General features: G+C 42.4%; 1 protein-coding gene across 2 annotated transcripts in view; it reads right to left on the bottom strand.

Moving 5' to 3' along the window:
- Positions 1–3,029: 3,029 nt before the first annotated feature.
- The window catches only part of Pax3 (paired box 3), a 94,070-nt gene continuing 72,013 nt past the window's right edge, over positions 3,030–25,086 (bottom strand). Inside the window, exons 6-10 of one of the 2 annotated variants that reach the window (XM_059278399.1) lie at positions 22,400–22,565; positions 21,162–21,376; positions 3,784–4,030; positions 3,263–3,293; positions 3,030–3,048 (exon numbers count right to left, since the gene is read on the bottom strand). In XM_059278399.1, the coding sequence (XP_059134382.1) occupies positions 3,030–3,048; positions 3,263–3,293; positions 3,784–4,030; positions 21,162–21,376; positions 22,400–22,565 (678 nt within the window). Of the gene's footprint in view, positions 3,049–3,258; positions 3,294–3,783; positions 4,031–21,161; positions 21,377–22,399; positions 22,566–25,086 lie in introns of those variants that run through there. The other variant, XM_059278400.1, reaches the window with a different exon arrangement.

Raw genomic sequence — 25,086 nt, 5'->3', positions numbered from 1 at the left:
TAGCCTTTCAAATACGTGTGGATGGTGATATGATCAAGGGGGGACGTCACAAATAAGCAGGGTCAAGCTTGGTTAAATGTCAAAGGTTCAAAGCCCTCTCGGTGGCTTGTCCCAGAAGATGAGAGTAGGGACCCCAGGCCAGGGGAGAAGTCAGGTGTTCCTTTTCCTGGAGATTGATTAGATGAGAGCAAAAAATCAGGGGAAGAAAGATCTATAGCGACTTTGAACATGAGAACTGCCAACAGAGCAATAGCTTCGAAGACATACAGAAATAAGAGAGGGGCATAAAGACATATATCACAAAGAGGGCTGGGCCACACATGGCAGGTCCCAGGGTCCGGAGACAGACAAGAGAGGCCTCTGGGAAGAGCAACTTCTGTTGTGAAATCCAGGTCCTGGTGGCACGTCACTTATGCGTTGGAGAATGAATTACTTTTTTTGATGCCTGTTTTCAACTTAGGTTTGGCACAAGAGTAGGTTGACATAATGAAGTAGGTATTTGAGTCAGCATTTGGAGAAGTAAATTTAGGTAGCTTCTACCACGATGTTTGGTAGACACTGAGCTCTGTGTCTGCTGTTCTTACATGTGGTACTGGCCCAACTACTTAACAGCTGTGGGCATGGATCCACTCACCTGTAAAGTAGAGCTAATGACGTCTACCTCACAGAATTTCTGTAAGAACTGATAAAAGTTAAGCATTCCGTGACAATTATTATCCTTTCCTATGACTGCATTATTTTTTTAAAAAGATAATTGTCAGAAAAAGAGCAATATGGTGGATCAGAAGGACAAGCAGAAGCTAAAAAGAGAATAGGAATTTTTTTTTAATTTGGACATTTTTACCCACTGTTTATCAAATCTTTGGGATGCTTAAAATTCTACATGCTTTAGGTCAACTGACCCACAGAACTCTCGCTCTGCAATGAATTTCCAGAATGTTCTACAGAAATGGTACCCAATACAGCAATTTCTGGCCATATATGGCTATTGCACACGTGAAATGACATCACATGAGACACTGGGAGGACTAATTTAATACCAGAGCTTCCATGGGCATTATAATTCATCCCCTCATAGTAACAATCATCAGGATGTATTGAGACAACACACTCACACCTCTGCCTCATCACTCTGTGCCGTCATAACGCCAGTGTCTAGTGTTATGGCTGACAAATCTAGACTCTCGTGAAATAAGTGTGGGATGGAGTGAGGACAGGAGGAGAAGAGGGGAATGCTGAGGAAGGAGAAGGAAAGGAAAACAAGGAAGGAAGTAGGCGGTGCCATTTCCTTCCAAGGCTGAAAGGAGCTGCCAAATATCTTTCCAATAGAATGTGCAATGCAGAGGAATTAGGGGGTGAAGACAGAGCCTGGTGCACTGGGGGACACACTTCCAAATGCCTCTGAGTGAACCAAAAATGGTGGACAGGTGGGGCAGGGGAGTTTCTAGATTCCATATCCCTGACATTGTAAAATCAGTCCTGCAGAGTATGTTTAAGCCAGCATCTTGTGTTTATATGAAACTCTTTTGTCCATGTCACAGTCCCTTGTCCAAGGGACCAACAGGATGATTGCTCCGTCATATTCCCCTTGGCCCTTTCTCGTTCATTCTGCAGTCGCCAGTTTCCCAAAAAAAGCAATGTTGGGCACATTTTCATTAACTGTTTATTCATTATAAATAGTAAATATTTACTGCACTTTTTACATGAAAGACATTTTTACAACACATCATTGTTGGTTGAGGCTGCAACACAAAGATACTATGTCTCCTGTTCCATCACCCTTGCCCAACATATAAAATAACTCAGTTCTATTTCTAGTCCCACTAACGAACTACCTCATTTTTCTTAAGTCTAAAGGGAATGTATTGGTGCCTACCTCATTCATGGTTCCAGGAACAGAAAGAAATAAATAACAGCACCTCCCACCTTCTTCCTCTTAACATTTCAAAACACAGATTTATTGACATCCTAAATGTCACCACAAAAAAAATGTATGTAAACCTCTGTTCCCGATCATCCTTTAATATTGGGTACCATTGTATAATTTAAAAGTACACGAGAGCCACGTGGACATTTCTGTTCTTGCCCTGCCTTTCGTAGATAAGGGACGAGTGTAAACGGCGTCACTGTAGAAAGCATAATTCTCGGACATGATCTCTGGGCAAAAGGAGCAAGCAGGTCGGGGCATTGGTGGTTTGGCAAAGAGCCAACATTGCTGCATTCTACCATGATGAGTTACGGGCTGCAAAAATAAGAACACCTGCAAAAATATAGTTCTGATTTCATTTCTCTCACCTTGGCCAGTGCCAAAGCAGCTGTGAGGTACACAGTATTGCACGCTGAGAAGCAGATATGTGACCGGTGTCACGTCTTCTCCATCATGCCCTTCCCCCCACTCAGACTGGCTTCTAAACGAATGTGTCTTGGGTATGAATGAAACGCCATCCATTTATCCCCACAGCAGAAAAACACGATATTCCTCATTATCCCACACCCTTTTACAGGACATGTCTGGGACATTGATTGACAACTAGATTACAAACGAGGGTGTGGTAATAATTTACTGGGGAGATCCTTCACATCTAGTCTAGCTCCCTATAAAAAGGTGGTGTTGGTTTTCCTATCAGTTTCCAGTGTGCCAAAGTCAAAGATTCCTCCATTCCCGATTCATGATGTAAGCATGTGAATGTGATAAACTTGGTCAGCCTTGGACATCAAACCTGTTTGATTTCAAGAATCCAACTGTGATATATGGGAACATTCTGCTTGCTCAGACCAGTCCATCTCTCTCTCTCTCTCTCTCTCTCTCTCTCTCTCTCTCTCTCTCTCTCTCTCTCTCTCACACACACACACACACACACACACACACACACACACACACACACACACACACGGAATGTTTTAGCGTCTTGATCAAAACGAAGAGTTGGGAACATTTTGATGTGCAGCCAGCTTATGTCGCTGCCTTTAACTGGTGCATTTTGTAGCTGTGGGTCTTTCTCATCTCCACTGCTTTTTGTCCACTATGTTCAAAGAACCTGAAACCAACTACTGGAGAAAGAAAATCAATCTCTTTTGTCTCCACCTCCCCCAAAGGCTGACTTTTTTTTATTTTATTTTATTTATTTATTTTTGTTTGGTTTTTTTTGTTGTTTTTGTTTTTTGTTTTTTTGTTTTTTGTTTTTCTGAGAAGATTCTTCATGTCTAGTCTGTGGAGGCCGGAAACAGGGCCAGTTTAGCTCCAAGTGGACAGTTCACTTACGCAATATCTGGCTTGAGATAATGAAAGGCACCTGTAAGGAAACACACGCAGCTTTTTAGGTCATGCTGGGACAATTCACAGTTAGGGGCAAGATCAGCTACAGGCTGACAATGTCATATTTAATACCACGGTATCAAAGGATCGAGACTAATATTTTTATTCCTGAGACAAGTTTGACACAACTCTGTGTCCCGGGCTTATCCCCATATGATCCTGGCGCTGACCTCATTAAGAACATGTGTTTCTAATGCCAGAGGTTATTTCATTTTGGCCAACCTCTGTGTTTTACCTACTGACAATCCGGCTTTACGTCCCAGCAATTAATAACTGCAAGATGTTATTGACATCAGTTAAGAAAATAATTACACCAGGGAGCCTGTGCTGTAGCAATCAGCTGGCTTTGCCACAGAACTGATACTGGGATGAAAGGCTTAATCATGCTTCCAGTTCCCCTTTCTCAGACAAGAGGTGATCTCTCTCCCTTCCAGGAGGAACTACCCCCTAGAACGTCCAAGGCTTACTTTGTCCATACTGCCCATACTGGTAGCCTGTGACAGGGTCCATACTGTAGCCTGTGGTGCTATAGGTCGGAGGACAATAGGGCTGAGAAGTGGGCAGACTGTCCACATTCTTCATGTGTTCCAGTCTCTGACTGCAGCTGGCTGACACCGTGGTCGTGGGTTCCAGTCCCCCAGTGAGAGGGGAGAGAGCGTAGTCAGTCTGAGGCTGGTGCGGTACCCCACCGTGGTTGGTCAGAAGTCCCATTACCTGCAATAACAGGCAGATTGGAAGAAGTTAAAGTGTGGGCAGAAACGGATGGCAGCCCAGAGCCATCGCGAGACCTGGAAAGGCCAACTTTTATGTCTTTAGGAATCTGCTGAGGAGCCAGCCGTTCTGAGGACTTTGACCTCGATTCAAAGTGGCAGCCACATGACCTCACCCAACGATAACATCTGACTGCAGTTTCAGAAAAAAGGAAGGGGAGGGAGAAGGAAGAGAAGGAAGGAGAAGAGGAAGACAGAGAAGGGGAGATTACCCCACGTCCGCTGTGATAGCATCAGACTGTAATTTCAAAGAAAAGAAGCGACAGAGAGACGGAGACATTATATCAATCTATACAGAACAGCTCCTAATATAATACATCTGGATACCCAAGTGATTTTGTGTGTGTGTGTGTGTGTGTGTGTGTGTGTGTGTGTGTGAGAGAGAGAAAGAGAGAGAGAGAGAGAGTGCTTGCACATGTGTGCATGTGTGTGCCTGTACATATGTGTGCATGTGCGTTTCTGGGGATTGGATTAAGGGATTTATGCGCATGCATATACATATGTGTTCGTGCATATATATGCGTTGTGTACATGTATATAATGTGTGTATGTGTATGTACCTCTGTGTGTGTGTGTGTGTGTGTGTGTGTGTGTGTGTGTGTGTGTGAATTAGAAGATAGGGCTGGAGACGTAACTCTGTGGTAAAGTGTTTGTCTGACATGGAGAAATCCCTGACTTTGACCCACATCCCATCCCCAGCACTAGAAAAAATAAAAACCAAATAAATCTAAGCCAAATTTTTGTATACGTATCCTGAAACCTTCATTTTTTTTTTTCATCCTGTTCCCTTTCAAAGCATCTTCTCTTTGGTCCATCAGTCAGCAACTAGAGATCATTCCCCCTCCCGAGTGTTCCCCGTGATGCCTTGTGTTTCCCTCATTATGCCCACTACACAGTCTCACTTTTCCACTTTGATTTGTGAGACATGAGAGCCAGGACACCTGCTGCCTTCCTGCCCCACGCTGCTTAAGCAAGTGGTACCAAACAAATGGCCAAACATTCTTCAGGCAGGCAGGCATGGCGGCTAGGGTCTACAGTGCAAGTACTCAGAAGCTGAGGCGAAAGGATTTTGCCCCGAGTTGGAGGCTGAACTTTGCTACAATGCAAGATCCTGTCTCAAAAAGCCAAAGCAAATCCTATCCACGTCTTCCTTCTCAGACTCACAGTTTCCACATAAGAAGTGTTAGAAAGGACACACGTGGGGTGTTTTAGGGCTATAAATGACCCCAGAGAATAGGACACCTTAACAAACAGTCATCACAGGACAAAACCTCTCAGATCAGACCCAGGAAGCTTTTCCCAAACTCGCATGCGCTGACCCTTTCAACATGGACTGTCAGGGGGTAATTAATTGAAAACTAGAAAATGTCCACACACACACGAGAGAAAGTGACTTTCCCCAAAAGGCAACTGCAGAAGAAGTCTACTAGTGGGTGAAGAAACCCACATACACAAAGAAAGACAGTCCTCCTAAAAAAGCATTTAAGTGAGTCACCCCACAGCTGCACAGCAGTCCATCGAGGTCCTGCAGAAATAATCCCAGACCGCAGTCCTCTGCGCTAAGCGCTAAGTTCCATTTACAGGCAGTCAACAGGCTCCTGGATGGAAGGGCTCCACCACAGTGGTGTAGGAAGCTAGTCATACACCCCCATAAAGCTTTCTTACTCTGATTGGAAAACAAGATCCCATAACTTCCTTGGGGGAAAGTTTGCACAACCTTAGAAGTAAACAAAATCCTAACAAAGTTTTAAACAGATCCATCTTCAGTGAGCCACAAGGCACCATCCCAGAGAGGTGCTTACTGCCTTTTTCTCCACCCAAAAGGTCACTCCGCTCCCTGCCTTCCTTTCAATGACTGATAGGAACTCATAGAAGGCAGATGAGAACAGGCAAAGCAGCACAGTAAATCCAAATTTTGACAACCATCTGAGGGATCTAAATTTGTTGGAGCTATATAGCAAAGTGTGAAAAAAAAAAAAAAAAACACTAACAGAAAGTTTAGTCATCAGTAGCCAAGCATAGTTTTATTGGGGATTGCAAGCAAGTGACCTTAACAAAATGAAGTACGAATCAATAAGATCACAGCTACAGGAAGATCGTCACTAGAGCATGGCCTCTGGTGGGATCCTGCCCAACACCGTTGACAAGTTAATTTCATTTGAAAGTTTTGTATGTAACCAAGATACATGTATTTGTATGTATTTAAATTATTTCCTGGATGCCTACTACCTCCAGGGATCCTCCTCCTCTTCTTCCTCTTCCTCTTTCCCCTCCTTCCCTCCCCCTCCTTCCATCAAGTCTGTATAGATAATTTTACAGTGTGTCCTTGGAAAATTCACCAACTTTCATGATACGCTAATTTATAAAATACCTTATTTCAATCCAAATTAGGAGTGTGTGTTTTTTAAAGTCTTTAAAATATAATTTACAGCTGGGTGTCGTAGACACAAGCCTGTAATCCCAGCACTTGGGAGGTGGAGGCAGAAGAATCAGGAGTTTAAGGCTATCTCGGCCACACAGTGAGTTTGAGAGCAGCCTGGGATATGTGAGACCTATCTGGAAGAAAGAGTAACGATTACTCGGTACTTAGCAAGCACACTCCTTTCAACTCAGGAAGTACATCTTGATGAGCTGACCCGATGACGAGAACAGACAGCCCCGTTACTGGTGTGAAGGAAGAAAGAGAACTTAAAACCAGTTGTCCCCGGTCCCTTTCATCTCCTGATGCAGCCCCACAGAATGCGTTGTGACACTGTGGTCCTCATGTCTTAAGGACTGGAGAGCAAAGCGTGGTGACACAGGCCTAAAATCCTGGCTCTCGGAAGGCTGAGGCAGGAAGACTGTGAGATTCAAGGCAGCCTGAGCTACCTAGAGAACCCATTCTCCAAAGAGAAGAAGGAAAACCAAGAGGAGGGTGAGTCAGGAGAAGGAGGAAAGAAAGACTAATAAATCATTATCATGTTATTTGTCTCAATAATTTGTGCGTGTGTGTGTGTGTGTGTGTGTGTGTGTGTGTGTGTGTGTCTGTGTGTGTCTGTGTGTGTGTTGTCTGTGTCTATGTGTCTGTCTGTCTCTGTATATGTGTGTATGTGTGTTTTGGTTTTTTGAGACAATTTCTCTGTGTAACCTTGGCTGTCCTGGAACTTACTCTGTAGACCAGGCTGGCCTCAAACTCAGAGAGATCTGCCTGCCTCTGTCTTCCGAGTGCTGGGATTAAACGTGTGTGCCGCCACCACCTGGCTGTCTCAATAATTCATAATGAAAAAAATGTAAATATACCACTTTAATAACATGTCATTTAAAAATTTAAAAAGGCCGGGAGGTGGTATTGCATGCCTTTAATCCCTGCACTTGGGAGGCAGAGGCAGGTGGATCTCTGTGAGTTTGAGGCCAGCCTGGTCTACAGAGAAAGTTCCAGGACAGGATCTAAAAGCTACACAGAAAAACCCTGTCTAAAAAAACAAAAAACAAAAAAACAAAATTAAATTAAAAAAGAAATCTGTCGGGGAGGTGAACATATCGCTGGGAACGGCATTACTTTCCCTTGACATAATTCAAAAACCTCAAATCTCTGTGGAAGGGTCCTATTACGCTTTTAAGTATGTTTCTTTAAAAGCTATTTTATGCTTCATGTGGTTCAAAGGAAACTACGGAAACATCTTCTTATGCACAAGAAGTTAGTAAATAAGCGTCTTAGCCCTCCCCAGCACGATCATGGAATGCCATGCAGTGCTAGTCTGTCTAAGAACATCGCCACTGTTTCTCCCATCATGCTTTTCCTACAGCAATTGCTTGTTCAAAGCCGAAAATAAAATCTTCATTTGTTGTAAAAAGTTCCTATACTCCTCCCTTTTACCATTAATAATCTATGTCTACTACAAGGCTGGCTTTTTAAAAAAAAATATATATATATATATAGGCAGGGGGAGGACAATTGCTTTGTTTTCAAAAATAATTTCAAAGAAAACAATTTCAAAGCTGCTCCATTCTGCCTCCCAGATACTCACCACATTTTTAGGAAATGACAGGTAAGCGAGGGAGATTAACAAGGAGGAAGAGGGGTTTCCTTAAATAAATAAAGGTTCTATCCCATTGGGCAAAGATGAGGGTCTATTTGACTGTTTGGGGACCCATATATACAAATACACATTATATTTGTATGTGTGTGCAATGTGCATGCAAGAACATGCATATGTATGGCGCGGGGTGATGGGAGTGTGCCACAGCATGGCTGTGGAGGTCAGAGGACAACTTGCAGGAGTCAATTATCTCCTTGCACCATGTCCAATCTGGGGACGAAATTCAGGGCATCGGCCCTGGTGGCAAGCATCTTTACTCTTTGAGCCATCCCACTGGCCCACAACTCTTTAAGTCCAGTTACATAAAACGCCTAATCAGGGTTATCTGAACAAAACACTCCATTAAGCACATTTCTGAATGGCCCCTCCAGTGTTGCCTGGGCTCTACCTCCAACCTGTTTCACAGGTGACCTTTAAAAACAAATCCAAAACCTCGCAGTTCTGTGCTCACACAACTTCCGCCCGCTCTCCCATCACCGCTCTATTAGAGACATTTTCTGAAGATCTCTTTCAGCTCATTCTCAAGTTTCAGGATTCTGAATGGGTTGTTTACATCTTGATTGGAAGATTACATGGTTCAGGAGAGACCAACTCTTTACAACGGCTTCATGCCACATTTCTCTTGAATTAATTTCCCTATTGTAAGATTAAATATAAAAGATAAAAAAAAAAACTGTGAGCCAAATTAAGATTTACATTTCAAACGATGTGTCTGGAAAATATTTGCCTTGGCACAAACATTATGGCTTTGCTGTCCCTCCCTCAAAAGTGCTGAGCTTATCAGAAATCTAAAATGACTAAGCAAATTAGGGCGTATGCAGAGGCGCTTCTTTTCGCCTTAGGAGGAATCCATGTTCGTGTCTTCCTCCTCCTTCTTATTCTCAAGTAATCAGATATTCTTCTGACTTAGCACCTAACAACACACATTAAGTTAATTTAAAAAAAAAAAAGCTTTAGTGAATTGGTTGTATATGATATGATGCACAGGGCTGTTCAGTTAGTGAATTTGTTAATTCTTCTGTCCTTCCCTCCAAAAGTCTACTAACTACACATTTTTAAGAAGTGATTTATTTCCAAAGTCAAACCAAAAACAAACAAACAAAAAAAAAAATCAAGTTTCTATTGATCATCTTTTGTCAACGCAGGTATCCCTGGAATCCATTAATGGTTAAATCTTAGCAAGTATACCTCTGAGGCTGAAAAACTTCAATTTTAAACAATGCACAGGTCTCTGAAAACGTCTTCAGATTCAAATGCCTTAGGAATGATTCTGCAATTGATTAGCATCTAAATAATTAGATTTGGGGTCCTGTCTGTTTGAAAGCTGTAAGAAAGAGGGAAGTTGCCTACAGGCAGGAGTTTCTCTTGAGGTCTGTGTGGTGACCTTCTCACCCATCAGGAGAGTTAGGCAAAGGGCCAGGAGGACTTTCACACAACCAGAGAGAGAAGCAAGCAACCTGCCTAGCCAAGGAAGTCCTATTTTTTAAATTTTAGCTCACATGTTACAAGTAGCAATGTTTAATGCTGAGTGAAAAGGAGAATGAGTGCCAGACACGTGTGGCTCCCGTGCTGCGCAGACTTCCAAATTTCATTTGCAAAGTGCACGGTAAGAACCGTCCCGAGTAAACTTGAACTTCTGTCCTAAAACCAAACACAGAAATCACATCCAGTTTCTGAATTCTTTTCAGTACCTGTTACTCAGCAGAGCTAAGTGATTAGCTTGACAGCCATGAACTTTTTACTGTTATTATTATTATTATTATTATTATTATATTACCTTTGGTTTTTATTGTTGTTTTGATTTTGAAAGGCTAGGGATCAAATCTAGAGCCTCACGTATGCTGAGCTATCTCCTCAGCCAAGCAAATTTCTTTAAGAACTAATGAATGAAATATAAATCGAAAGCTGGGCGGCGGCGGTGGCGGCGGCGGCGGCGGCGGCGGCGGCGGCGGCGGCGGCGGCGGCGCACGCCTTTAATCCCAGCACTTGGGAGGCAGAGCCAGGCGGATCTCTGTGAGTTCGAGGCCAGCCTGGGCTACCAAGTGAGTTCCAGGAAAGGTGCAAAGGTACACAGAGAAACCCTGTCTCAAAAAAAATATATATATATATAAATCGAGGCAAATCGCCTAGAAATGACTTGTAAGAGGTACATACAAACACATATATGCCTATGTATGATTCTAGCTTACTTCTAGCCAATGATGAACTGTCATGCCATGGCTACCTATCATCAAAAAAGTAAATAAATTCCATTAAGAAGAAATTCGGTCTACCTACATGAAAAAGTCAGCTTGTTAAACACAACAGATACTCAGACCCACCATGGACATAATAAAATTCTCATATGTTTTAATTCATTTACGCATGCCTGCAGTTAATATGCTTTGGGACCATGTCTATAATTAATATGATTTATGAGAAAGGAACACTTCAATATTGGGGGATAAGGCACACTCTTTTTTTCCTTCTATGAATGAAAAATATAACAAAATAGCTCAAGGAAAAATTGTTGGCCCATAGCATATTACGGTGGACTGACAGAGCCCTGAGTAAACTTGGGAAGTTAATGATATCCTCTTATCTGACCCTGACACATTCGCAGCATGTAATTTACAGAAGCTCTGTCCAGGGAATCTTGACAAATGTTCCTGAGGATGTCAGGGCAATGTTCCATTCTAATGCAAAACAGATGTGGGTCAGACACCCTCATTCATCACTTACAGCGGAGTCTCCAGCCCTTTCCACGAGGAATGGCATTACCTGCTGTTAACTCCTCTCCTTTCAGGAACTTTCTCACAATCACAGTAGCCCTCTAAAGAGTGTGTACTCAAACCCATGACCACTTCAGCAACCTGTCTGAGAACACGACTGTGGAAAATCAAACATATATCAGCTTTAGTCCGTGACTGCTTCGGGATATGTTTGCTAAATGCTAATTGACCCTTTGGGACTTAGAATTCTGACTCTAGAAAGGAAAATCTCTATGCTTGGGCATCCTTCAGTGCTTTAATGAGATGGCATTTTGGAATGTCTCTCTAATTTCCTATAAACTAAACCTGCATTTAAGGAAGTGCAGGGCAGACCCACCCTGATAAGCATCTACCCAGGCAAACTTCAGCTCACCCTAACTGCATACACAGCTCAATCTGAGACTCACAAATAACTTCCAATAAACTAGAAACCCTCACTGCCTCCTTGCAATGAGTCCAATCCCAGCTTCTCAGAGAAAGGAAGTGGGATATAGTGCATTCCCTTTTCCCTAAAATACTTCCTTCCACCCAGAGTTCAGACAAGATGGAGGATGGTTTGAAATCTAGTGGTTTTAATCTTGGGTTCTGTTTCAATCAGGGAATTACACCCAAACCACAGCCAAGTGACTAACAAGGACCTCTCTCTTCCCTTTTTCTCTTTATCTGCCCTAACTAAACATTAGTAGACAGTTTTTAGCCTTTTCTTTAAAAGTAGTCATCCTCCCACCCACCCCCAAGTTCTTATATAGAGGACTGAGAACATATGGAGGTAGAGGCCACATCCAACATTAACTAAAAACACTTATCCACCTGTGCAAAAGTGAACCATTTTAAAGATAAATGGACCATGAGTTGGGTCTTCACCTGTGATATCAATCATTCATTACTTCCTAGGAAATGTTCCCTTAAACATTGTTAGTTTGGTATTCAACAAGTTATAAATAAAGTCATGTGGCATTCAGAGAGGCTAAAATAAGAAATCCCGCCTGAGAATCAGAGAAGAGTTGACCCTGAGTGGGAAGTTTTCCACAAAGGCAACCAGGGAAGGGAACAGCTCCACAGGGGCCATGTATGAATCTCAGATTATAATAGATTAAGTAGAACTTTGCAAGTGCAAGCTGTTTCAATGGCACATGAGTATTTTGTGAGAAAGGAAAAAAAAAGAACCATTATTTCTTTAAAAGAAACCTCTGTTAGTTCAGCACTAAGGATTGGCTGCACAGTGTCTCATGACTGCTGTGAGATGTCTTTCTGTATGCTGTGAATATGTGTTGCTCCCATTGGCTAAGAAATAAAGCTGTTCTGGCCTATGGCAAGGCAGCTTAGAGGCAGGTGGGAAATTGAAGCAGAGATACGGAGAGAAGAAAGGAAAGGAGGGAGAGACATCTAGCAGCCACCCAAGGAGCAGCAAGATGCCAGCAGATCGGTAATGCCATGGCAATGTGGCAAAACATAGATTAATAGAAATGGGTTAATTTAAGATGAAAGAGCTAGCTAGCAAGAAGCCTGCCATAGGCCATGCAGTTTGTAAATAATATTAAGCCTCTGAGTGGTTATTTTGTAAGCGGCTGCAGGACTGCGGGGCAGGGCGGGACCGGGGGACCAGGTGGAACCCAAGAAACTTACCCCTACACTACACATGACGAAAGAAAAAAAAAATTCCCTGCAGTCTAGAAATACTAACTTGTGGCTCCACAAAGCACACCATATATGAATGCACACAGGTGTGTGGATACATGTGTATTCTCCTGCATGTAGAGACCAGAGGTTGATATAGAGTGTCTTCCTTGGTCACTCTCCACCTTATTTTTGAGACATGGTCACTCGTGGACCTGAAGCTCACAGATTGAACTAGGCTGTCTGGATGGCCTGCAAACCCCAGTGACCCTCTAGTCTCCACTTTCTCAGCACTGGAGCAACAGACATGTGCTGTATTGCCTAGCTCTTAACTCGGGTCCACATGCTTGAACAGCAAGCACTTTACCAACTGAGCCGTCTGCCCATCTCCAGAACGCACAATCTCCTACATTAAGTGAAAGAAACCTGACTCCCCACATTCTCAATTACCTGTGGAAGCTCAAAAGTTCATCTAAAAAGTAAAAAGAACAGAAAGAATGGCATTTTCAGAAAGGTATGGGAGAAAGGGCGGGGAGGCACAGGGGTGCGGACAGGATGGATTATGGGTCCACAGGTCCAATTTGATATAAAAAGTAACAGAATGTTCTAGAGCACAGTAGGGTGATTATGGTTGTCAACAAATAACTGAATATTTCAAAGCTAGATGTCCCTGATTCAAAGAAATGGTATGTTGGAATGTCAGAAAACCAGTTACCCTAATCTAAGTACTACACATTCTCTATTTGTATTGAAGGGCCACACAGTACCTCATAAATATATTTAGAAAGAGAGAGATAGAAATATAAATATGCTTTTCCAATGGTGCCATCTTAAAAGGTCTCCTAGCTAGATACCTCTTCCATTCGTCATTGGGACACTGCAACCAGAAGTCTCAGAAATTCCAGTTTGCCAACCCCAAGCTGAATGCCAAGAGTAATTTTTAAATATTGTACTCTACACTGAAAAATATACACCTCTGATGAAACCCAGACAGATTCTTTGGAGGAGAGAGAGAGGAAAAAAAACAAAAAACAAAAAACAGTACATAACTAATGACTGAATCAAGTCTTCTGTGTTTGCAGCACAGAGCATACATTCAGCCCATAATTGAATAAATATGCAAGTATTCAGATTTCTCTAGATATTGCCATTTTGCAAATGCAGTAATAAATTAAAAGCTTTACATCGCATTCCAACCGCATATAAAGAGTTGATTCAGACCACAGGCCTTGTATGAGAACCTAGCCTGGCTCTTCTGGATACTGCTGACTACAAGGACAAACTTTTTATTCTAGTAGCTTAGTTATAAACGAAGCAATCACACTCAATTTTTCTTTTCCTCTTCAGTGGCTGGAGGAATTCAAATGAGCCTAAAAGACCACAGGCCGTTGTCTAAGTTGTCTGATGTACAGAATGACAGAGCTGACAGAATTGCTATTTAAATCAACTCGGCAGACACACAAAAAAGAACTCAGCAGAATAGGTTTGCCTGTGGCTCTCTTCAGGATGCTGATGCTGTCACTGGCTGCTGTGCCCTCTCTGTGTATGAAAAGGAGATTTGGGCCAACTCGTTGTTGCTCTCACAAGTCTCCAAATACACATAAGTCAAGGGGTCACAACTAGAGTCCTCATAAGCCAGGGTGTCCTCACGTTTTCAAGGGTAGAGACCTCAGCCTGTAGAGCAAAACTCAAGGCACCAGGTCAGTGGCAGCCTGTGTGGATTCAACAAAGGAATTAACAGAAGGGTATTCACTATGAAGCAGAAGCCCCTCATCCCTCAGCAGAATACGGCCTGTTGGAAATATACAAATGACCCAGAGCTCTTCTGATGTAGCTGGAACAGGCTCATTTATGATCATAAACATGCCTTGAGTACTTCGTAAACACATGGGGCTCCTCAAGCCCTGGGAATGGGCTCATGGGCCGCTTTGGAAAAGAACCAGAAAGAGGTGGGGGCTTTGGGGAGACAGCCCCTTTCATCCGGAACGTGTCTCCATCCCAGCTTTGTTTGACACCCAACAAATCTCTTTAATCAAAATCACCCCTCTTTCTTCCACGGATGAGTTTCTGGAAAGTGTGAAGGAAGGAAGTGGCTCCTTTGGGAACTGAGTTAGTATAGCAGACCACCTGCTTGTCTGGTTCTTCAAGGCAATAAAAGGTGAGCTGAGGGTATGGGATCTGTGCGTCAAATGTGCGAAACAAATGGCTTATTAATAATACTAGCCTCAAATAGCTTCTCAAATAGTGTGTACCCAAAATGTCCCGGGGCGGGGAGGGGCATGACAGCTCTCTTGAAACGAGAGCTGATTATACCACCAAATCAAACCTTCCTGTGTTTACCTGAAATAACACCACAAAAGTGGAGGGACACAAAGAAATATCCATGCATGATAATAAAGATTTCCATTAACACAGATGAAACAGAAAAGCAACCCATTGTAACTATCTTTAATAGTTTGTTTTAATGGCCATCATCGTCCATCCGTATACTAAGCTCGTCTGTGGCAAGTTCTTCCTTAGATCTTAATGAACAAGCCACCACCATCCTGCCCTGCTTCTAAAGACTGTGAGATCATGATTAACTCGGTGGTCAAAAAAAAAAAAAAAAAAATACAAGCAAAATCAAAAACGGTCTCGACTTTAATGTATACATATTAACACTTAGCTGCTTCACCTTAGTAAGTTTCAGCATTAACCAATGTTTGTCAAAAGAAACGGTATCGCGCGATTGAAATCTAATTTGAAATGGGACCAGGAGAGTCTAATACATATATGCATGAAATGGAGAAACCGCCTAATAAGCATAGCTGACACCAAATATGCAATTTACATACATTACACACTAATAATCTCAGCTTTAATACTCTTCTTTAAAAGCAACTAGATGGGTATTTGAGGTAAAGGCTTTCTTTTGTGAACTGTGAATCAGAGCGGAAGTCAATGCTGGCATCTTATACTGTCTGTTGCCATCTCATTAGCGTGGAGACCCAGCCACTCTTTCTGGTTACGTTTCAGGCCTGGGATCTCAACACTACAAAGTGTGTGATAATTCAACCAGACTGAGATGGATGATCAACAGATCTGATGAGCTCCACAGACCGACCCTCTCTTCCGGAAGCGCTGAGTGCCAAGAGGACGTTCAAGCATTGTCAAGCTGCTTTACAATTCTTTACGAGAATTTTTCCCTCTTGGTAGATTAGGCGTGAAACAGGACAGGTGTAACGGTTATTTGATTACATCTTCCCCAAGACCTGCACAAAATTTGAAAGGCAGCCTCTGTGTGTAGCTTTGACCTCAGGATTTGTTACTAACAGTTAAAAGTTCTCTAAAACAAAATCTTTTCTTTTTCTTTTCTTCTTTTCTTTTTTGTAATTTAAGCCTATTTTCTTATTTTGTCATTGGTTTCACTCATGAGCAAGAATGAAACCCTGCCTGTCTGTTCTAAACATAAAATGTGCTCATAATGACCCAGATTTATACCAAATGTAGGTTTAAGTGTTGCTGAATTGAGTGGGTCTCAAAATGAATGGCCTCTGAGCTGCAAACAGGACTTCCTCCTTTTAAAAAAGAGGGGCTTTAAACTGAGTGTAGGAAAGCCTCTTGCACATCAAATGGCTCCATAGGAAAGAAAAAAACCTCAATGATACAAGAGTAAATGAATCAAAACCATATGGATCAAATGTTCCCTAAAATACACAGTTTGAAAAATTAAGGCGAAAAAGTACTTGGCAAAAATGTGTTTTAGGTTTTACCAAACCCAAAACATTTGAAGAATCATTTGCAATTGTTGATGAACCCTAAATGCTGCCAAGTTGGCCCATTTTCATAGATGACAGAGCATCGAGAATTTCCCCAGACCCCCTGTAACCCAGTGATAGGGCATTTCACTCAAGAGCTTGTTGGAAGCTGTCGACAAATCCTGCAAAGTTTGTAGAAATAGGTGGAGGTGGGGCATGAAATTATGCAAGTTTGTTAATCTAATTGCCCGTGTTGAGGGTGTTGGCTATGTGTGTTTTGGGGGTGGGGAAGCACTCAGGGTAGTATTTCATGCAAAGGAAAGTTAATTAAAAGAACATGGGCCACATGTTAATGAGCCTCATGTCTTGAGCGTGTGGTAACATTTCCTTGCAATCCAACTTCCAAGTCAGTGTCCTCTGTCTCGACCACATGTGCATTAAGATACTGAAGACTGGAAGTGAAAGGATATCAACGATCTGTGTGTATATGAGGTCTGTATTGTCCGAAGGTTTCTGCTACCAGGGAAACTCCTCACTAGGGTGAGTTGGGTGGTCTTCTTGGGGCATACTGGAGCCTCATTCTGAGCTCTATCTCCTGGAAAGGTTAAATATGTCAGACAGCTATTCAGAAGGTAGGAAATATTGAGGTTTGAACCTGCCCTGCCCCCGTCCATCTCTGAGAACCTTGCCTCCAGTGTCCTGACAGATCCAACCTTTGCTAGCAAAGGGGAGGCCAGCCCTCCATTTGTGAGACCATTTGACCGGGCTCACAGGACAAGCAGGTCAAGGGCGGTGGCAGAGACTTGTAACAAAAATGTGGGACTCATGTTCCAAGAAGAATAACAAGGGGAGGGCAGATAGAGAGAGAGTGGGTATCATTTGGCAAATGATATGTCTGTCCATCAGTTCCTTATCAAAAAACTAGAAATCAACCAATCACAGTGGCTCACACCTATATTTCCAGCAATGGAAGACTGAGGGAGAAAGATTGCTACAAATCCTAGGCCCACCTGGTATAGAGTGAGACCTTGTGTCAAGAGGGGAAAAAAAAAAGCAATGAAATGAAAAACAAATAAAAGACTAGAAAATCTCATTATGCATTGGTTCTCATACATTTTATTCCCTGCCAGTTTGAATAGTCAGCAATGTGCCAACGTCAGTGATACTAGAGAAAAAGTCAAATAAAATACACAAATATTTTAAATATGCCAAACAGACTCTACAGAAGAGAGCTACAATGAATTGGCCACAATAATTCAAAAGAACATACCATCAGATGGAAAAATCTATACACTATAATCTATCTTAATTTTCAGAAAAACTAAAGATGTAAAAAGAGCCCAGAGTCAATGTACAAAAATGTCATGAGTGGTTGTCCTGAAAAAAACTTCCCTACCGTCAGCATGGAATGTTTATAACACTGTCAGAAATTAAAAGATGAATGAAAATCAGTCAGGCTTATCAAAAAAAATTCTAAATTAACTTAAACTTAAAACATAAATTCAGGGGCTGGAGAGAAGGCTCAGCAGTTATGAGCACTGACTGTTCTTGCAGGGGACCTGGGTTTGTCTTCCAGCATCCACATGGTGACTCACCAATGTCTGTGACTCCAGTTCCAGGAGATCCAACACCCTTTTCTGCCCTATGCAGACACCAGGAATGCACATGGTGCACATCCAGCCATGCAGGCAAAACACTCATGCACATAAAATAAAATGAATAAATCTAAAACCAAAAACTAAATTCACTGAAAAACTAAAAGCTTAGAAAACTAGTCTCTATGGTTATTTTCAAATGTGACTAAAATCTTGTCTCCACTTTGTTTTGAAGTGTGCTTTCTTTCCACTCAACTATAGACTAGATCCTAAGCCAAGCAGCCAGGAATCCCAGATTCTAAGTCGAACCCCTTACACTAATGGTGGGTTCCAACCTCTGGTCCTGCCACTGAAGTGCCTGCTCAAAGGTGACAAGACAGAGGGGAGGAGGGGGGAGGGCCAGTGGCGAATCAGAGAAGTGACAGTCACACCAGTTCTGTTCTTCGGATCCCATGATCCAGTCCATGTGTCAATAATGGGGTCTCCGTAAATCTGACACTTTGGGACCATCACTGTCTTCTCATTTCCGCTCAGGTACAGCTGAACCAAGTTGTTAGAACTGGGTTTGCCATAACTTCCTTTATACTAAGTTCTATTAAAGCCAGACAACCAAAATCTCAAGGGGCATTGCTGAGAAGCAATCCATCCAAAGGGTTGTAGAAATCTGAGTTCTAGCCCCAATTTTCTCCTCCATTATTTTATAGATATGCTTGGACCATGCAGATCCACACACTCCCTGTCCCATCTTCAACTTTGTCCGAGAGACAGTACTCTCTCTTTTCTGACTCTTTGGGAATGCTGTAAGAACTAGGACAGCATGGAACCCTACTGGTGCTCTACAGTGGAAACACAAAAGACACTGCTTATTCACAAACATAAGTATGGAACTGATATAGTACGTCAAATGAAATAAAGAAATACAGGTGGGAAGTTGCCTGTGAGAGTTTTCCATTGCTAGATGTGAAATGACCCCACCCTGGCACCAACTCTGAAGTCACTGACAGTTTTCTTGAAGGTGACCTTCAATGGCTGGAAGATCAATTTCTAATGCATCCACTTAGGTACTACTGTTATAACATTATTCCCAGACCATTGCATGCAAGAAACTAACCATTTCACATACAGAATTTGAATTCATGTTATTTTCATTACAACCTAAGAGAGCAAGGTTGGAAGACCTTCTGATGGAATCCTGCCTCTCACAGAAGCAGCTCCCATGGAAACTTTCAACCAAATCCATCCATTAAAAAAAAACAAAAAAAAAAAAAACAAAAAAAAAACAAACAAAAAACTGTTCTCTGTGGGACTGGACAGATGGCTCAGAGGTTAAGAGCACTGGCTGCTCTTCCAGAGGACCCAGGTTCAATTCCCAGCACCCACATGCAGCTCACGCCTGCCTGTAACTCCTGTTCCAGGGGAATCTGACACCCTACACAGACATACATGCAGGCAAAACATCAGTGCACATAAAAATAAATAAAATGAGTGAAAACTAAGAAGCTGTTTTCTGGCCTCCAAGTGACTGATGATAAAACTTGCAGAACCTTTCCATGCTGCTTCTAAAGTCTGGAAGAAGTTTCTACACAAGGAATCTGAGTGCTACAAAGCTGGCTGTTCCAGCAGGAGCCTGTCACTGTCACTGTCACTGTAAAATCGCATCCCCAAATGCCAGGACTTGGAAATCAAAGGGGCTAAAAGTCCTGTAGGAAGGCCTCCATTGTTTTCATGTTGTTATTTTCCTGCTAAGGTTTAAAACCCACCTCTCACTTCTTCTTCTTCTTCTTTTTTTTTTTTAAGCCCAGGATGTGCTATAGGAATCTATAAAACTTAATTACATTTACTGTTACAAAAAAGGATTTATGAACTCTTGCCTTGAGGCAGAAATGTTTATTTCATTGCCTTTACCATCCCAGTCTTTTCAACTCCTGTGGCTTTGAACTTCTCAGCTGCTAGGAGTTATCACCATTACACAGAGCCCGAGCGCTCCTCTCCGAAGACGTACACCACAAGTTGAAGAAGCCAGGGAAGGCAAAGATATATGAGTCGTTATTTTGGCCACCCTTTGTGCCATTAAAATCTCATTTTCTGCCTATTAGAATACCCTCTCGGTGCTTAGGCAGCGGTGATAGCCCGTGATTAGTGTGTAATTGGGTATAATTGTCTTTTCATTTTCTATTTGTGTCATTCTGAGCCTCTCTCTGTTTTCCTACCCACCAAGAAGAAAAGAGAGGTAGAGGAAAGAGAAAGCTGTTAAAACTCTCACTCTGAGCCCCAAAGAGATCCTCGATTGCAATTATAGATTGCCATCCCTTTGTGACATTTCTCCAAATTTAGTGGGTGGCTCTCCTCGCCACCTGGGCCAACTGCGCTCTCTCTCTCTCTCTCTCTCTCTCTCTCTCTCTCTCTCTCTCTCTCTCTCTCTCTCTCTCTCTCTCCCTCTAATAAAATCAAGCTATCTGTATTTAAACAACTGCTAATAACGTCAAGTTCAGACAGATGCCACATGTAGGAAATTTAACCATCCTTCTGACATGCAATTATCAGGGCAATTTATTAGTGCAATCCCCCAAGAAAAGCTCATAGTCCAATGTAAATTACAAAAACAATTACAACGTCCAAATATTTATATAGTCCCAAAGACTAGCAATTCTCCTAATTTGTGTTCCTATACCTCATTCATTCCAGATTCTGCAGTCCTCAGCTGGGTCTCTCTCTCTCTCTCTCTCTCTCTCTCTCTCTCTCTCTCTCTCTCTCTCTCTCTCTCTCTCGCTCCCTGCTTCCTTCTCCTTCTCCTTTCCCCTTCCCCTCCCCCTCTTCACTTCCCCTTCTCTCTCTCCACAGCTTTTCTGCTTCCTCTCCAATGGTTATGGCAGAGCTTTTGGTGTTTTCTGATGAGGATTCTCCCTCAAAATTCTGTCAGCCGAGCAAATGCCATTTGAAACAGACAAACAAACAAAAACTGAAAGGAAAGAAAGCCTGGCAAGTTTGTAAGGCTTTCAACCAAAGCTCAGAGCTAAGGACAGGGAAGACATATGACAAGTGCCTTGACAGCTGACTATAAACACAGAGTGCCCATGATTGCATTCGAAGTCACTTGAATTGTAAGTCTAGGCTACAATGTTTGATGCCTCCAGTAGAAAGGGAAGAAAGAAAGGAAACTCGAAAACTGAAATCATGTGGCTTGTATAAAGAATACATTATGGTTTACATTTGGCAATTCATTATACCGCTGCCTCGGGGAATTGATGATTTGGTTCTGGTAACGGCAAATCATCTGTCTAGAAACACAGAACTGACCTGAGGTGAAAGGCCATTGCCAATGGCGGGGTTCATGGGGTTGGAGGGCCCCGACGGAGGCACAAAGCTGTCTGTATAGCTTGAAAATCCATGCCTGGTGCTGGGGAGGCAGTAGGCAGAGCTGCTGTCTGGGTTCGAAGGAATAGTGCTTTGGTGTACAGTGCTCGGTGGAAGCGGTTGAGGTCTGTGAACGGTGCTGCTGGGATCTGAGACGGCTGAAAGGAGAAAGAGGCTCAACCATGATGCTCTCTGGTAGACCAGCAGACCGAGTGCAGTGCAGAAGTTCCCATTAGTAGTGACCCATTTGGTCAGATACTACGAGAACTCCAAGTGCACTTCCTACTGATCAGCTGTAGAGTCACACAACAAATACAGTTACATCTACCTTGGCATATGTCTAAGCACATAACTACGTATAAACTCCCAGTTCACACTCACCTAGAATATGAGCACAGATACCACATTGGCAAGACTAACAAGCCAATTTGGGTAGTGAACACAATGGAATCACTACAGGTACCAAATTTCTCATCAAATGTACTCTTTTAAAAAAAAATAGTTTATTTATTTGTATTTTATGTGCATTGTTTTGTGACTGCGTCAGATCTTGGAGTAACAGACAGCTGTAAGCTGCCATGTGGGTGCTGGGAATTGAACCCAGGTCCTCTGGAAGAGCAGTCAGTGCTCTTAACCACTGAGCCATCTCTCTAGCCCATCAAATGTACTTTTAAAGCACCAATGCATGAACAGAACATCAGAGTTCAGAGCATTGCAAACACTGTCTTCCACAGGCCCGAAATAACATTCTTACAATTTAACATTATCCCATTTCCCTCTTGCCATAACAAATTACAACTTTATCAAAGCTCACATTCCCTGAATTACTGTTGCAACAAGTTATGATCCTAGAACCTCAGTTGATTGCAACCAGGGATATAAATACAGTGCTCAGGTTTTAACAAAAGCAGGGAAAAAATCCCATGTTTCTTTGGGAAAGTTGCATTGTTTTTAAACAATGAAATAGTGTTACAACACAGCACATTTTATCTAAAGAGCTTCAGATATAGCACAAGCTACTTCTGAGACATGGCACATATGCACAGGAAAAGCTGACGTCATATGATTGGCACACCAACAGCATCAATGTCAGCATAACAGGCAGAATTCACAGTGTAAAACAGCCAATGGGAAGCAATCGGGAGCTGCATCCTTATCACCCTGTTTATCTTCCTAGATACCTTGCGGAATAGACGTGGGCTGGTAAGAGGTCTCCGACAGCTGGTATGTTGGCAAGGTCGGCATGGCGGTGGGAGGGAATCCCCCCGGAATGAGATGGTTGAAAGCCATCAGTTGATTGGCCCCAGCTTGCTTCCTCCATCTTGCACGGCGGTTGCTGAACCAGACCTATGGATTTAATTTAAAATTTGAGGATTTCACTGATGAAATAATAGTACATTCTTAATGAATTTTTCATGCTAAAACAGATTAAAGGGCCCTTACTGACAGGGCAAATACAGGCAAGAGCCCCCTGTCTTCTGTCATATGTTGGGGAGAAAGGAGAGTTAAATGTCAGGGGTCAGGAAAGGGGCTGCAGGGACCCTATGTGGACTTGCATCAGTAAAGCTGGTAATGACCCTGGGCAGGGACTACTAAACAGGATTCAGAACAGTGAGCGTTCTTTACTGCTGTCCTCAATGCCATTGCACCCTCATATCACAGCCTTCCAGGAAGTCCATGAGGCACTTGGACACCCCCAACACACCAACATTCACACATAGGGTACATGTCCTAAATTTGACCTTGCCAATTGCATACTCGAAGCCTTAGGCTTTATATTCATACCAGTCTATTTCTGTATGGCTATAATCAGTGTAAGTATAGGCCCTAGAGCAGTGGTTCTCTACCTTCTTAATACTGCAACCCTTTAATACAGTTCCTCATGTTGTGGTGACCCTCAACCATAAGATTATCTCATTGAGACTCCATAACTGTAATTTTGCTATCGTTGTGAATCGTAGTGTAAATATCTGTGCTTTCTGATGGCAAACCCTATGAAAGGATCATTTGAACCCCCCAGAGTCGTCACGACCCACATGTTGAGAACCACTGTTCTAGAGAGTCACATGAGCTGAACATAAATTCATCCAAGTAGAGTCATTTTACTACCTTTTTCAAAGTGTGAAACATCACTCTGATTTCAATTAGAATAGCTGCTGATGAAGATCCCCAAAGAAAAAAAGGAAAGCATTTTGCAGTGAAAATCGTTTCTTTTGGTACCTGTGTTATGCCCTGTAATACTCTATGTTGAACACTATGCTAATCACCTATGTTCAGAAAAATCTGTTGGAAAATAATTCGTCTTCCAGTAATTCAAAATCCCAATCTTCTTGTGTGTCAATGGAGAAGAGAAAAAGATACCAACCAGAAATATAACTGAATGTCTAACATGTTGAATGGTGTTATGCAGGTTTTTAATACACTTCAAGATCTTGCCCAACTGTGATTTAAATCTGCATCATTAAGATGTAAAACTTGGAGTAAATTTTCCAGGGTGCACACATAGGAGTCTTCTCTTGTGGTGTGGTAAATTCTATCAATCCAAAGTATTATCATCTTTATAGAAAGCTCACTGAAACGTAACATGGAGAAACACATAGCATTTAAGGTTGAAGGTTAGGAGGAGATGAGATGGGAGCTTGGCCTTCAGGCAACCTCCTTTATGGAGCCCAAAAGAATTTCTCACAGGACACAGAAGCTCCATGTTAGGAAATCAAGGAATCAGAAAAACTTTAGGTTGGGACAGCTCATTTTAAAAGTTGGATGTAATTGTCACAAGGATTATATCTCTAAATAGAGGCCACAGTAGAGAGTAGAAAGATGTGATCAGCTTGGCTAAGAAAAAAGAATCCAACAGGGAAAGTCCTTGCCTAGAATGTACATGGGAGATAATTTGCAAGAGTCCATTCCCTCCACTATATAGGTTCCAGGGGTTGAACTCAGGTCATGATCAGGCTTGGTGGTACCTTTACACACTGAGCCATCTCACTAGTCCCAAATATTACCTTTTAATACTCCTTATGTTTCCAAGAGGAAAAGAAGGCAATCCAGTATTTTCCCGTGTTGATAAATAATTGAGTTTGAGCTTCACTTGGCTTAATAAATCACCGCCTGGTGTAGCGGAACCATGAACATTCTATTTCAAGCCTGCATTTGGTTATGTTTCTCCTTGGGAGTCTAAACTAGTATGACTCCCAAAGGCATCGTGGGAAGAAAATCAAGGAAGAGCTTGGCATCATCCATGTTATTGGAAGAGTCTAGGGGTGAGAATTCATGCCTGAAGGTACTTACCCTATCCCCCACCCACTGCAGTCAAACTTTACACAACAAAGTTTAAAAGACCCTCTGGTTCAGAAAAGGTTGGTCCATCACTTATATAAAATCAACTACATGCCACAGAATTCCAGATTTCTGTGCTACCCTGGGAAAAGTAAACTCCTAGATGTCCTAAGATGACTTCATTCACGTATTCATGATCCTGAATTCCAGTGACCCCTCCATGAAGCACTCAGAAACCTGTACTTGGAGGTTGCTTAAGCATGTTGCCTAGTTCTCTACCCACTGCCTTCTATAAGCTTTAGATAAACAAGCCAGCTTGAATTGACCAGAGTTGGCTCTGCCTGAGCTCCCCAAGAAGCTCAGGACACCACTGCTTCCTTCAAAAAACATTCTACCAATACCACAGACCAAGGTTGAAAAGTAGAAGTCTAAAGCCACGCCTTTAGTCTCAGGGAGACAGGAGCAGGTGGGTCTCTGTGAGTTCAAGGCCAGCTTGGTCTACAAAGTGAGTTCTGGGACAGCCAAAACTGTTACGCAGAGAAACCCTATCCCCTCCCCGCCCCCTAAAAAGAGAAAAGTAGAAGTTTCT

This window comes from Peromyscus eremicus, chromosome 13, assembly GCF_949786415.1.
Source record: "Peromyscus eremicus chromosome 13, PerEre_H2_v1, whole genome shotgun sequence".
Lineage (NCBI taxonomy): Eukaryota > Metazoa > Chordata > Mammalia > Rodentia > Cricetidae > Peromyscus > Peromyscus eremicus.
The sequence above is the reverse complement of the archived record's forward strand: the minus strand, read 5'-3'. Positions and strand labels throughout refer to the sequence as shown.